We start from the raw sequence: 12,997 nt of genomic DNA, 5'->3' as shown, positions 1-12,997 counted from the left end.
TTTTAATTTGTAACTTTGATTATGTTACTTTGTTGTTTTTAGACTTCACGTTTATGTACATCCTTATTGAATAAGACATTAAAATCCAATTTATCATTATTATAGTAAAATTCGAGGAGTTGGAATTATAATAAAATATTCCAGAAGGTTTTACAAAGCCGCTTCCGTGTTGGCGGGTTGTATTGTATTGTTCGACGCTGTGACAGGGAAATGGGGGGAAGCCTGTGGAGGAAGCGGCCGGGGGAGGGGGTGACGAGCCCCTCAGCAGGCCCAGCCTGTTGCGCGTACCTTCCCTTTCCGCCGCTGATCTTGAGGTAATATTGTCACAAAAATATGATTGGTAGAAATATAATATTGGATACGATACACACACTTGGAAATGATATTTAAGTATCCATTGCTCGTTCCTAAATGTATATTTTATTGCCTAGTTACAGAAGTTTATTACCTAATTTATTAATCTTATAGGTGCTTTGAAAATCTATTGTGATCATCGATCGTTTAGTAATAACAATGAAAAACTGTAACAGTTTTTTTTTTTTTTTTTTTTATGATAGTGTGTGTCATAAGTGAATATATTAGAAGCATTCAGGATATAAGTACAGATAGCAAACTCATATTATTTATAGCCTGCGCTTTACTGGTCTAAATTTGTAGCCATTAGTAATTTTACCTTTATTATACTGTTAATAATAAAATAATGCATCTATTTTTATTGTAATCTTTCTTCACGCTAAGTCCGAAATAAAAAATATGTCCTTCTCCATTCATCAACTCAAAATTATAATAAAATACACTTTTACATTACAATATTAGGAAAGATTATCCTATAATTACACAATGTGTTCCGAACAGAATGCTTCGAATTTGTCACTGCTGTCGCCACCTTCGCTGGCTCGTCGGAGGTCCTCGGTTATGTTTAGCGATACGGTACTTCTTCACGCACCAAACACTCCGCATTTGGCCCACCCACATAATGTTTGCTCCTCTGAAAAGATGACACAAACAGGTAAATATTTATTCAAATGATCATGTAACAGAATGTTTCATCTTTATCTATCGTATACCTACCTATATATACATATATGATTCATATTATTCTATTTATCAGTATTATTTTTTCATAAATAAGTAAGAAATACTTGGATAAATAGGATGCCCCTTCATATCCATACGAAATATATAACCTAATTTGAAATATTAAATTTTAATGATGAAAAGCATAATTTTGTAAAACTCTATTTAATCATAACGTTCACCATTGTATATGTACATATACACATGTACTGATACGTTACTCTAATTTCTTTTGAAGTCTAAAACAAATTATCATTATCAAGGTTTCACTTTAGAATCAAATTTTAAAATGTTAAATATAAAATATATCTATTTCTCTATTACAATAGTCAAGAACTTTATAAAATGTAACAGTTGCAATGAATATTTGTAGATTCATTGTGTCAACGTGACTGGCTTAAGAGCCAAAGTGGTGAGTCTAGAGACGGTAGATCTAGACGAGTATTAGCGAGGCATGAACAATCTGGTCTTAATTTCCGCTTCTCTTCTTTACAGTCTATACCTCTTATTGATTCAGCTGAATAGGAAACAGCACTTCTTATCTTAATAAATTATAAATACTTCAAATTTCCTTTATTCCTTTCACAATATAGGTAGATAACATTCTTCTGTCTATATAATATCTCTAGATATTTTTACTCTCACACAAAGTATCTATTACTGTTCGATACAAATACATTTATTGAAATAACTTTTATATCATGTAAATTTATTACACAAAGGGATTCATAAAAACTGAAACCTTCTACGATCACATCACTTTCTTAATATTTGAAAATTTTTCACATAAGAAAAAAAGAAATACTGATAGATTTAAAAAACAAAAGTTTTTGTATTTTTATGAATAAAGAATGAAATTTTAACACTTGATAAATGGCTTAGTAACGTTTCCGAACAGTTAGATGCTTTGAAGATATTAGATCAACAATCGACAATTGTTCAATCATACAATAATCGTACTAATATCGGGCGTAGAATTCGACTTGCCGACAGGCGATACTGCTGAGGAACGTGCGGCCGCGGGAGGGACTATGTCCTGTCAAGAACTACTAGCACTTTCTGGGGCATTATCTGCAGCATTACCAACTGGACAAGTTGCTTTGGATTCCTTTTTCGAAGAACTTACAAAGGGCATTAGCAAACGAGCAGGAGAAGAAAAAAATGATACGAAGGTTCGTTATTACTATTCTTTACAAAGAAATAATTTTTCACTATCCAGCCCAAAAAGCAGATTCGTATAACTATTCGATTCGTATTAATATTCGAATGAACTGACACGAAACCCGATTATTCGTGTTAATTTGGCTTATTTCTTTTGATTGTATCATAGAGATGCATATTTTTCATCTAAGTAATCGTTCAGATTTTATAAAGGTTAGATAATTAAAAGATTTATTTCTAATTTTGTCTATTTGTAGGTTATTGATATAGAGGATTATTCGTGCTGTGCCGAATTATTAGCAGCTGAGGCAGCCGCAAAACAATCGAGAAAAAATCGATTCACAAGCGCATGCTCGTTGTTTTGGAAAAAGATATCAAAAGCATTTTCCTGGCAGCGAAAACACATCAAAAACATTGTTAATCATAAATACTTTCAACAAGGTATATTTTTGTCGTTAGAAACTTTTCTAATTGGTTGTTGTGTCTTCTTGTTAGTAAAAGTTGTAATTACGAAGATAAATAAAAAGTTTCAGAAAACATTGAAAAAAAATCAAACAAATGAAATTTGTTTAATTCATGAACATTTTTTAATAATAATTCACTTTGCTTTTCTTTTCAATTTTATATAATTTAATTATATGTAGATATTTAAAAAATATATGTTTATGCATATAACAGAAACGTCCCTTAATATATATTTTCTTAAATATTAGATACTTAATGATAAATAATAAGAATATTTTATCCAGCAAACGTTTATAAAGAATATGTTCTGTTTCAGGCATATTACTAGCTATACTCATAAATACACTATCAATGGGTATCGAATATCACAACCAACCTGAGGAGCTTACAGTTATTGTTGAGATCAGTAATATAGTGTTCTCCGCAATATTTGCCGTCGAAATGCTTCTCAAAATCATCGCTGAGGGACCTTTCAAGTATATCTCTAACGGGTTTAACGTTTTTGATGGCATTATTGTAATATTAAGGTAAATCTTCTCTTACGAAATTGTTCCATATTGAAATATGTCATAATCTCGTGTATATTTGATTTAACATACAAATATTTTCTATGAAATAATATTTTTTATTGTAATATCTAAGCATCTTTAAACTACATATATTCTATACAGTGCATTTGAATTGGCTCAAAGCATTGGACACGAAAAAGACCTAGCTGGAAGTTCAGGTCTTTCTGTGTTGCGCACATTTCGACTCTTGCGCATACTAAAACTAGTTCGATTTATGCCAAACCTCCGGAGACAACTGTTTGTAATGCTACGTACCATGGATAATGTTGCCGTCTTCTTCTCCTTATTGGTGCTCTTCATTTTTATATTCAGGTAATTATTTACACAATTTTATATACTTATTAAAAGGCATATCAAAAATCCAAATTTGATGAAAATTGTTATAACTTTATTTTTTAGTGAATAGGCGTACAAGTGACTCCAAAATTTATAATATGAATAATATTAATGTAGATTAATATTAAACCTTTAATTAAATCTATAAATATAAATTGCATGGATTTAAACATAACTGCAAATGAAAATATTAAAAATTAATTTGAAATGAATTTGGAAAACTAAAACAATTATTAATATCAACAAGACTGCACTTGGCGTTTATATTTTTCTGTCATTTCCAGAACTAATTCTCCATTTTTTGTTTTTCTTAACGTTCTGATGAGATATATATTCAATAAAAATTGAGTCGTGTTACTGTTTTATTTGGTTTTACGGAAATCTTTGAATTTACCTACTACTATTATCATATTACTTACTATATAAGCTATCTGTTTATCTAAGGCTCTTACTCGTATATTCTATAATCTTTCTTGTGTATTTGGAATTCTCATTATCCCGATTTGTGACATTTCATCTATATGTACTGTAGTAATATTAACCAAGTAGCTATCACAGTTTCCAGCAATCTAATACTGATTGCTCAATCCAATTTTTCCATTTTTCCTTAGACAAAAGAAGACCTTATTCGACTCCATAAAATATGAATTCTGAATATTTCTACTTAACTGTCACACCCGCATCCCTTTAACCTGTGCACTAACTGTGAGTGATTTCTCCTTTTCTTTTCGATCTATTTCCTATATGTATGTCAACTACTTCTGTCTTTGACATTCCAACCACTACACACTGCCACTATCTACACTCTTACAACTTTTTCTCTTCTATTATATCTTTAGAATTTCACGCTTTTGTGCTTTTCGTCCACTTTATTTACACCTGCACTTTATCACTTACCATTTTAGATTATAATCGACACATATATTTATATATTTTAATATATTTTCCTTCCTCTTTTATATATTATATCGAAAGAAATATAGTGACCCTGTTATATCTAATCGTATATTGCGTGATAACGTTCAGCATCCTCGGTATGAACCTCTTCGGGTGCAAATTCTGCGAGAAAGACGAAGAAGGCGACCAAGAATGCGACAGAAAAAACTTTGATACGCTCTTGTGGGCCTTTGTCACGGTGTTTCAGGTATTGAACATTTTAAACTAAAGTACCCTAACAGACAATCCAGAAACAGACTGAACTTGCAACATTACTAAACGCTTACCTACGGGTCCGTCAGCAGTCAACACTCACGACAGTATGACAACCCCATTAACAGAAGAATTATTGTCTTGTGACGGCTAATCGACTAACGACGCGAGTACACAATTGACTTTCCACTTGCTGCAAGATTTTCATACATCTCACTTAATAAATAATTGCAATTTGTATGGCATGGGTAAATTGTATCTCTTGCAGTACGGTGATATGTCAAACATGCGTTTAATTCGCGTAACCGCTATCCTAGAACCCGCGTAGTGATATATAGTACCATCGTAACAAATTGATCCAACATCATCTAGTGTCACGTTCACCTTGTTGTGCCGTACCAGTACTCCCATCAAAAATTGTCAAGAGCACATTACTTAGTCAGAGAGCTTAGTTGAGTAGTAGGTTAGCTTGAGGTCGATAAAAACCGAGTCGCGGATTAGCCTGTTCGTCAGTTCCTCTACTCCCATTACTACAGCTGCACTCAGTTTTTACAAATTATCTATCACTTTGCATGATGCTTCTATTATTTAAGTATGTCAAGTCTTGCTACGAAATCAATGATCAAATTTGCAATAATTTAAAATAACTAAAGCAATATATGAAATCATTATATCCCTGCTTATGAAAATCATACTTATTAAAATTATCGATTTTGTTAGCAAGCCTCGCATCTTTCTTTATCTTAACTCAGTAATAATCTAATTTCCAATTTCTGTATCTCCCCCTGTACTTCCACTTTGCTAAAATTATTAACACATTCACCTTATTTTCCTATTTATCTTTTCCATTTGCATTACTCGATATATTTTTTATTATTTAATTATTGCATTTTATTTGAATGACGGTATTTTGACACGAGTAATTCTATAGGAAGACGAATGTAACTATCTTTTATGCACTTTTCTTTTGCTTATCTTTTATCTTTTTCTTCTATATTATTTTAACTGCATTTATATTTATTAAAATCACGATACTCTGAGGCAGTATATAAAGAATGAATTATAATATTTATTAATAATAATTCTATGGAGGAACTCATTTGCATTAAAAGTCATGATGTTAATTTTAATATACTATTTTATTATTAACAACCCCGTTGGTGGTAGCGTCTCAATGACGGTAACACTGCTTAATCAATGAGTGTTTCTCATGTTTAATGTTTTGTACCAAATACAAACATATTCCTACCGGTACACATACAATTTTTATTTAGAAATGAAACTAATTTTACTATTTTCTGTATTGATTAAAGAATAAAATAAAAAAAAAATAAACATTTTGTACATACATATTCACTTGTTTGTATAGACTATGCACTTTTATAATACTTTCATACTATCATATAATACAATCGTGTGATGTGCTGGCACATTAATATGAGGCACAATTGTTTGCATCATTTCCTAACATAAGTATGTGAACACTGTATTTCTGTAAGATTAGTTCTATTTCATATAATCACGGAGGCAGCAGTGTTAACGTCTCGAACGCAACAACATGTCGTCAGGATGACTCGGTCGCGGCGTATGCGCATAGCATTTTCTTTTTCTTTCATTTTTTCATCGGCCCCGTGACGCGCAGTATTCTGGGCATGTATCTATTTGGTGGTAAGTTTTGCAAGTATGTGGAAGACAATGGCGCCGAGCGAGATTGTACCTGCCCAGAAATCATCTCGCATCACCCCAAGTGTGAGTGCGACAGGAAACATTTTAATAACATCCTCTGGGCTACCGTCACCGTCTTCCAGGTAAGCCTTGAGACCGGTGTTAGACAAGGTACAACATAAACGGTTTATTTGCGATCCTATTTGAGTATGTTTTTAGAAGTAGAAGCCGCGTGTTTCTCGTATCGTTATTTCAAAATCAACTATTTAGATATGTAGAAATATATCTTGTCTTATTTAACAACTTCATTGAAGGTGTTCGAAAAGACTGTTAACTAATTGGTCACATATGTACTAAACCTACCACAAACGAGAGATCCGCCATTTTGTAATATGATATAGTTTAGATTCAAAATTTATGTAATGCATCTCTATATGGAGCGCTCCGTAGTTAGTTGCATCTTGCTTTATAGTGCTTTAGTAGTTTTAGGAAATGCTGAAAACTAATGCTTGTGTACTCAAAATCGCCGTCTGTGTTCCCTTCCATTACCTAATACCTAACCTTGTATATTAGTGTACACTAATACAACTACATAACAATACACTAACACGCTGATTTATTAACAGATTTTTTTGTATTTCATTTACGTTGATTTGTTAAAATTAATTACAAACACAAAAGGCACTACTTAAATACAATATGACAGCACACCTCGCTTATTTTGGTTTATTAAGGAGATTCATGATATTTGAAGATATTTGATGTGGTAGAGTTTGTTGCTCGAACGAGCAGAGCCCTCACTTTGATGTGAATATTTCAGGTCTTAACCCAAGAAGATTGGAATGTTGTATTGTTCAACGGCATGGAAAAGACGAGTCATTGGGCCGCGTTATATTTCGTGGCACTCATGACTTTTGGCAATTACGTACTGTTTAATTTGCTAGTAGCTATTCTCGTTGAAGGATTCAGCTCTGAGGTACGTATTTCTGGTTCAATTATAATAATTTATTCAATTTGTTGTTTTGATAATAAAAGTAAAATAATAATCGCTAGCAAAATAAAAAGTTACCTATGCATTTTAAATTCTAGTATTTTTATGTTCAGTATAATACCTAAATCGGTAGTGTAAATTTTAAACAGATTTTTATTATTATTAGATATTTGTATCAAAAACTTAACAGCAGTTTTAAGCAAACTCAAATTTCTATACAAACTTTTTAATGTAAACTTGAATAATGCATCACACTAGCTCGAACCCCTATTGAGGATTGTAAAAAATTCAATTCAGAAATCAATTTAAAACCTGATTCGTTTACTTCAGCAGTTAAAAAATGTGATATTTATGCTATGATTTTACTTAATTCTCTTAGCCTATCCTATAAAGGATCTGATATAAAAGTACTTATAATATAATTAATAAAAAGTATATCTAATTAGTTCAAAAAGTTCCACAAAGAAAAATTACTTCAACGGAGGAAAAACCAATTATTTTAATTTAAAAAATCCAGTTTTTTTATTTTAAAACTAAACTATTAGATCAATTTTCATAAAATTTATGTGGAACTAATCTGAAAGTATATTCTATCAGATAAAAAATAATTCTTCAAATCTGTTTATGAATCAAATTATGAAGTAATAAACATAATAAATACGATTGAATTGAGTATTGATCTTCTTGAAATTCTGAAAATCTTTTTTTGAAAGGAATTGAAAAATAAACAATGATATTAAATCACTTTAAATACATGATTTGTTTTATTCGTAGCTATTAAAGTACGCAGTAGCTGTTTTATTTATGTATATACATGTGTGCTACCTCACATACAATTTCCACAGCAGATATAACAATAAATTTTTCCACTGTTATTATGATGATACTTGAAAAAATATTTATATTCCTTTTTCTTTTAGCGAAACGAAAGGAGAGAACGTGAACAACGCGAATTAGCTAAGTCTAAATTATCAAACGAATGTTTCTCGGACAACAATGAATTACAGTACGACGATTCTAATTCAGGGTCACATTCCAGCGACAGTTTCTCTCAGGTTCGTCTTTTGTCTTTTTAACGAAATTTATTGGACAACTGGATATGTAGGATTGGATTAACTTTACCTTTTGTATCTATTACGTAATTTCTATATAGATTTAATCACTCTTGCTATTATTTTTGTTTTATGGCAATATAAGATGCAATCACTTACTCTTATTTTAATTCCATATTGATGTATGTATGTGTATATATATATATATATATATATATATATATATATATATATATATATATATATATATATATATATATATATATATATATATATATATATATATATATATATATATATATATATAAAATATATAAATAAAAAAGTGTCAACTAAGAGAAAAAGTAGGTCCACTATTAGAACCTTTAGCTTTAGAAATAGTAACCTCCCTGAAACTGAATACATGCGCAAATAATTAATCATGATATATTCTCTGTAGAAAACAAAATTTTCATTCGTACAATCCGCGTACTTGCAAGGATAGGTAACATACAATTGTATTTGTTTCGTTATAACGAACAAAAATGTGCACCGAAGATTGTCCGTCATCTGTGCATCTTATTTCACACATGCTCCAATACGGACTTCTCGATTGGATGCTAAACAAAAACATTGAATTTACAAGTTCCAGTGAACCTATTGCTCGAAGTGACTTCGGTTTTGTATAAAGATAATAAAGGATGATAAATGAGGATAGTGTCAGATGGGCCAACTGGCCCAACGTGGTGATTTACTAATAATTAACCACGATTGTTTCCAAGAGAAACCGCATGGGAGTCAACCTGATGGGGTATATCGCTAGCAATGAGAACAAACTTCTCATTACTAATAACCCCTTGATCCCCCAAGTGCCTTCGGTTTTTTTTTTTTGGTAGATGAAAATGGAATGGTAACCCCGCCTGCGCTAATGGGATACGCTGGCGGAACACCAGTGAAGGGTGATCGATGAGAATGAAAACAGGCCAGTTAGTCCATCATGATGAATTCATCAGGAATTAACCATGATAGTTTCCAGGGGGAACCACGAGGAGGTCGACCTGGTTAGGTATATAGCTAGCAATGGGATTTTTAGTCTCCATTACTAACAATCACTTTCCCCCCAGTGCCTTCGGTTAGATACATGTGTAAAAAAATAAACTGAAAATAATCCTTCTTATCCATAAAAACGTCAAACCTCTTATAAACCTGTTTTAGCTATTTAAGTGTTTCTGTCTTTTCTTTTACGCTAATTTCTCAAATTAATAAACAATGGCAAAATACTCTAATAGTTATAATAGGTTTGTAGGATGTTTTAGTTTTTTGAATAAGGGTCACTCATAAAACTGAAGAGATTTAAAGGGAATAGTGAGTTTACCTTTTTTGTACATGGAATATACAAACACTTTTGAGCATTTTACTCAAGGTTACAGAGTTAAATTAAATATCACTAATTAACAAACTAAACATACTAAATCAATATCGATATAAAAATATGTTGTTTCTTTTTTGTTTTTATAACAGAACGAGATTAAAAACTTTTGGAAATCAGCGGATGACGTTCGTCGAACTAAAGATGATGTGAACGGACATAAGGATAAGCAATCGAGAGGACGTCGGAAGACCAAGTCTTCGGCACATCACCCAACGCTTTGCAAAGACTGCGCACAATCGAACAAATGTAACATTCAAAAGGTATATTTGTGGTTAAATATTACAAAAGATACCTAAAAAACAATAGTGCCTAAAATATGCACTATGTTAATAGAAGGAAAAATAATGCTTAAATAAAAATATTAAAGTTTTCTTTAAGATCTATTCCGTCAAATGTTGCGCACATGCAAAAGCTACGATAACCACTTCCCATCAAGCAGACCTTATATCTTTTTGCTATCATCGTAATATATTAAAAAAGGAATACGTATACATATTCGTTTACGTATTCGTAATAATTATGATAGCCCTGACTTGAATCATGATGCACGACATATTTATACCTAGAGTTTTCAAGAACATACATTTTCTCTTGTAAACATTCTCTATAAGGTATTTAATAGTAGTTTACTGTGCCAAACAAAACAATTGGTATAACTTACAAAACGAAAACACAAACAGAATATACTGAACTATACAAATGTTAAACGCAAAGTACCAAAGTTCAGGAACTAATATTACGTAAGCAAGTGCAAACATTACATTTCTACCAGCAAAACCACAACTGAACTAATTCTAAAGTCATATCATACCTCTTTATTAAAGCTACTATTTATAAACTATTATACGTATTATTAAACATAGGATTATTTAAATTCCGATTTTACTGAAATATGGTCATTTTTCATTTTGTGTTAACTTTACTGTAACTCCCGTCTGTCACGTCCACACATACCCTTCAAATTCGCTTAGGCGAGTACTTGTTCTGATTTCAAATTTAGGGAGTGAGTGGGCGACATTCATATACGTGACACGTATGTCAGTAAGGGCATAGCGAGATTTGAGAATAGAATCTAATGAGCAAATCACTTCCACCTTACAAAAGACCACCATCAAATAACGATTGTAATTCTAGAGACATAAGATATTCTTTGTGTTGCAAATAAAATAAATCATAATATTTAGATATGTTGTCCACTTACTATCAGATAACTTTATCCCCGATTGTTCTTTGTTATATTTTTAAAAACATCCGAATTTAAAATACACATACAGCGTAACTAATAGTTACATCTTACAAAGGAAGAACATCTTCAAAGACTTAAAGAAAATTATTCATTTAATTCTACAATTGCTGTAATAAGAAAAAGGATTTAAAGACTGTTTATCTTTATAATTGGAGTATGCAAAAACTCATTCTTTCTTCATATTTAGTTATATAATTTATAAAAATATATTATTTTATCTTTAGGAATCAAAAATGTTAGCAAGCAACGCAGGCGCATCTGAAAGCACGACAGTACCAATGATCACTCACACTGCAGCTACGCCACAAGATTCACCGTCCACTACTTTGGAACCTGGGGCATCATTCAGGGACTTTAATGTGGCTCTCAGCTTAGAAAGATCTTCGATGCTCTCGAGTTTGGATTCTATTGATCGCACATCCGTAAATATTAACATTTTTATACCTCTTATAAACTGTAAAGTCTGTAATAATATACAATCCGCTATTTAGTAGAAATCTGTCTGTGTAAATCAATATATTATGTTCTCAGTTTGTATACTTTGCATCCTTATTGTATAAGTATGTTTAACAGAATTTAATACTAAATACTAAAGATTTAAATAATCTTAATCAGTTATTGTTATTATTTATCAATGTAAGTACTCGTATAGTAACATTCCTATATTTTTTGATCCTTTGAACCGGATTTCTTATATTATTCAAATTATACTTGATGAACTATTAATGAAACGTTCAGCAATGAGTACCAATCAAAATGATTGATTTGCGTATATGAAATACCTATATGAGCGAACGAGAATATGAAAAGCTATATACATAAATTAACAAAACAAGTAAATTTGTAAATATATCCCATAGAAATTTATTAATTACTTATTATGATATTTGATACCAACATAATACCTCTTTATATATTTGTCAAACGATGTAACCAAATTTATTTTTCAGTGTACAAGCATACCAGGACTGCTAAAGCCACCAAATAGTTACACTCTAACGCTACATTCAGCTAGTGCTCAACTTGGTGCAGAAAAAGCTCGTCTTCCACCAATGTCTCTCGCTCCACCCCCTCTAACATTAGCTCTGCCTCCTATCAAGACTACAACGGGTTCCTCCACGCCTACAACTCCTAGACCGTTACCATCACCGATACCACCCGAGAAGAATCTACAAATTGTGATTATGAAAGAAGATAATTGTCTTAATACAAGTGACAAGTCTAGTCTTCTTAGTTCACAAAAGTAAGTTTTCTATAATAGTATCGAACTTAAGTAATTTATAGATGGTCAATAAAATATTTTAGGTATAGGATAAAAAGAAGAAAAAAAGACAATACTATAACGCTAACAAACTTAAACATTATTTGTTATACTCTGGTACATAACGAATAAGTTGCACATGAATCTACTACTAAAAATTTTGCAATAACTTCATAATTGACTTCTGAAGATTAACAATACTTTTTTGCCATCAAAATCTAAATTTTGAGTGATAGAATAATATAAATCTTATTGCATGATTAACATTTTACTTTGCTTTCAAATGAATAATCGATCAGTAATATTGTCAAATAATTCCAATGTTGCCTTACTTTGGTAAGCTTCGATGTGAGCCAAAATATTAGAAAACAGCAGTTTCAGTAGATTTGCGTATTACATAAAAACAAACTTTCGAACTTTCATGTAATTTTAATATACAAGGATAATGATAAAAAGTTTTTATATTTTGGTATAAAACTTGGAATATCTTGGACCGAACAATCTTATCATAAAGCATTCTTATGATATTTTTATGATACAGTTCTTGAAGATACTTTTTTTTTAATAAAATACTTTTATTTCCGAGTTTCTTTAGTTCTACCCATTACTTCAAA

The 12,997-nt window shown here is 31.1% G+C and overlaps 1 protein-coding gene across 1 annotated transcript in view; it reads left to right on the top strand.

The window, feature by feature from the left end:
- Positions 1-12,997, top strand: part of LOC113511314 (voltage-dependent T-type calcium channel subunit alpha-1G) — a 164,633-nt gene that overhangs the window by 134,211 nt on the left and 17,425 nt on the right. Inside the window, exons 12-24 of the mRNA XM_052903383.1 lie at positions 207-314; positions 856-1,009; positions 1,451-1,489; positions 2,053-2,249; positions 2,496-2,679; positions 3,020-3,230; positions 3,375-3,584; positions 4,635-4,752; positions 7,243-7,398; positions 8,334-8,468; positions 9,966-10,136; positions 11,347-11,544; positions 12,073-12,365. Of these exons, the coding sequence (XP_052759343.1) occupies positions 207-314; positions 856-1,009; positions 1,451-1,489; positions 2,053-2,249; positions 2,496-2,679; positions 3,020-3,230; positions 3,375-3,584; positions 4,635-4,752; positions 7,243-7,398; positions 8,334-8,468; positions 9,966-10,136; positions 11,347-11,544; positions 12,073-12,365 (2,174 nt within the window). The remainder of the gene's footprint in view (positions 1-206; positions 315-855; positions 1,010-1,450; positions 1,490-2,052; positions 2,250-2,495; positions 2,680-3,019; positions 3,231-3,374; positions 3,585-4,634; positions 4,753-7,242; positions 7,399-8,333; positions 8,469-9,965; positions 10,137-11,346; positions 11,545-12,072; positions 12,366-12,997) is intronic.

Source organism: Galleria mellonella, unplaced genomic scaffold (genome assembly GCF_026898425.1).
Source record: "Galleria mellonella isolate WM207_F2 unplaced genomic scaffold, CSIRO_AGI_GalMel_v1 utg139, whole genome shotgun sequence".
Taxonomy (NCBI): Eukaryota; Metazoa; Arthropoda; class Insecta; order Lepidoptera; family Pyralidae; genus Galleria; species Galleria mellonella.
Note: the sequence above shows the minus strand (reverse complement) of the source record. Positions and strands in the feature narration are given on the sequence as shown.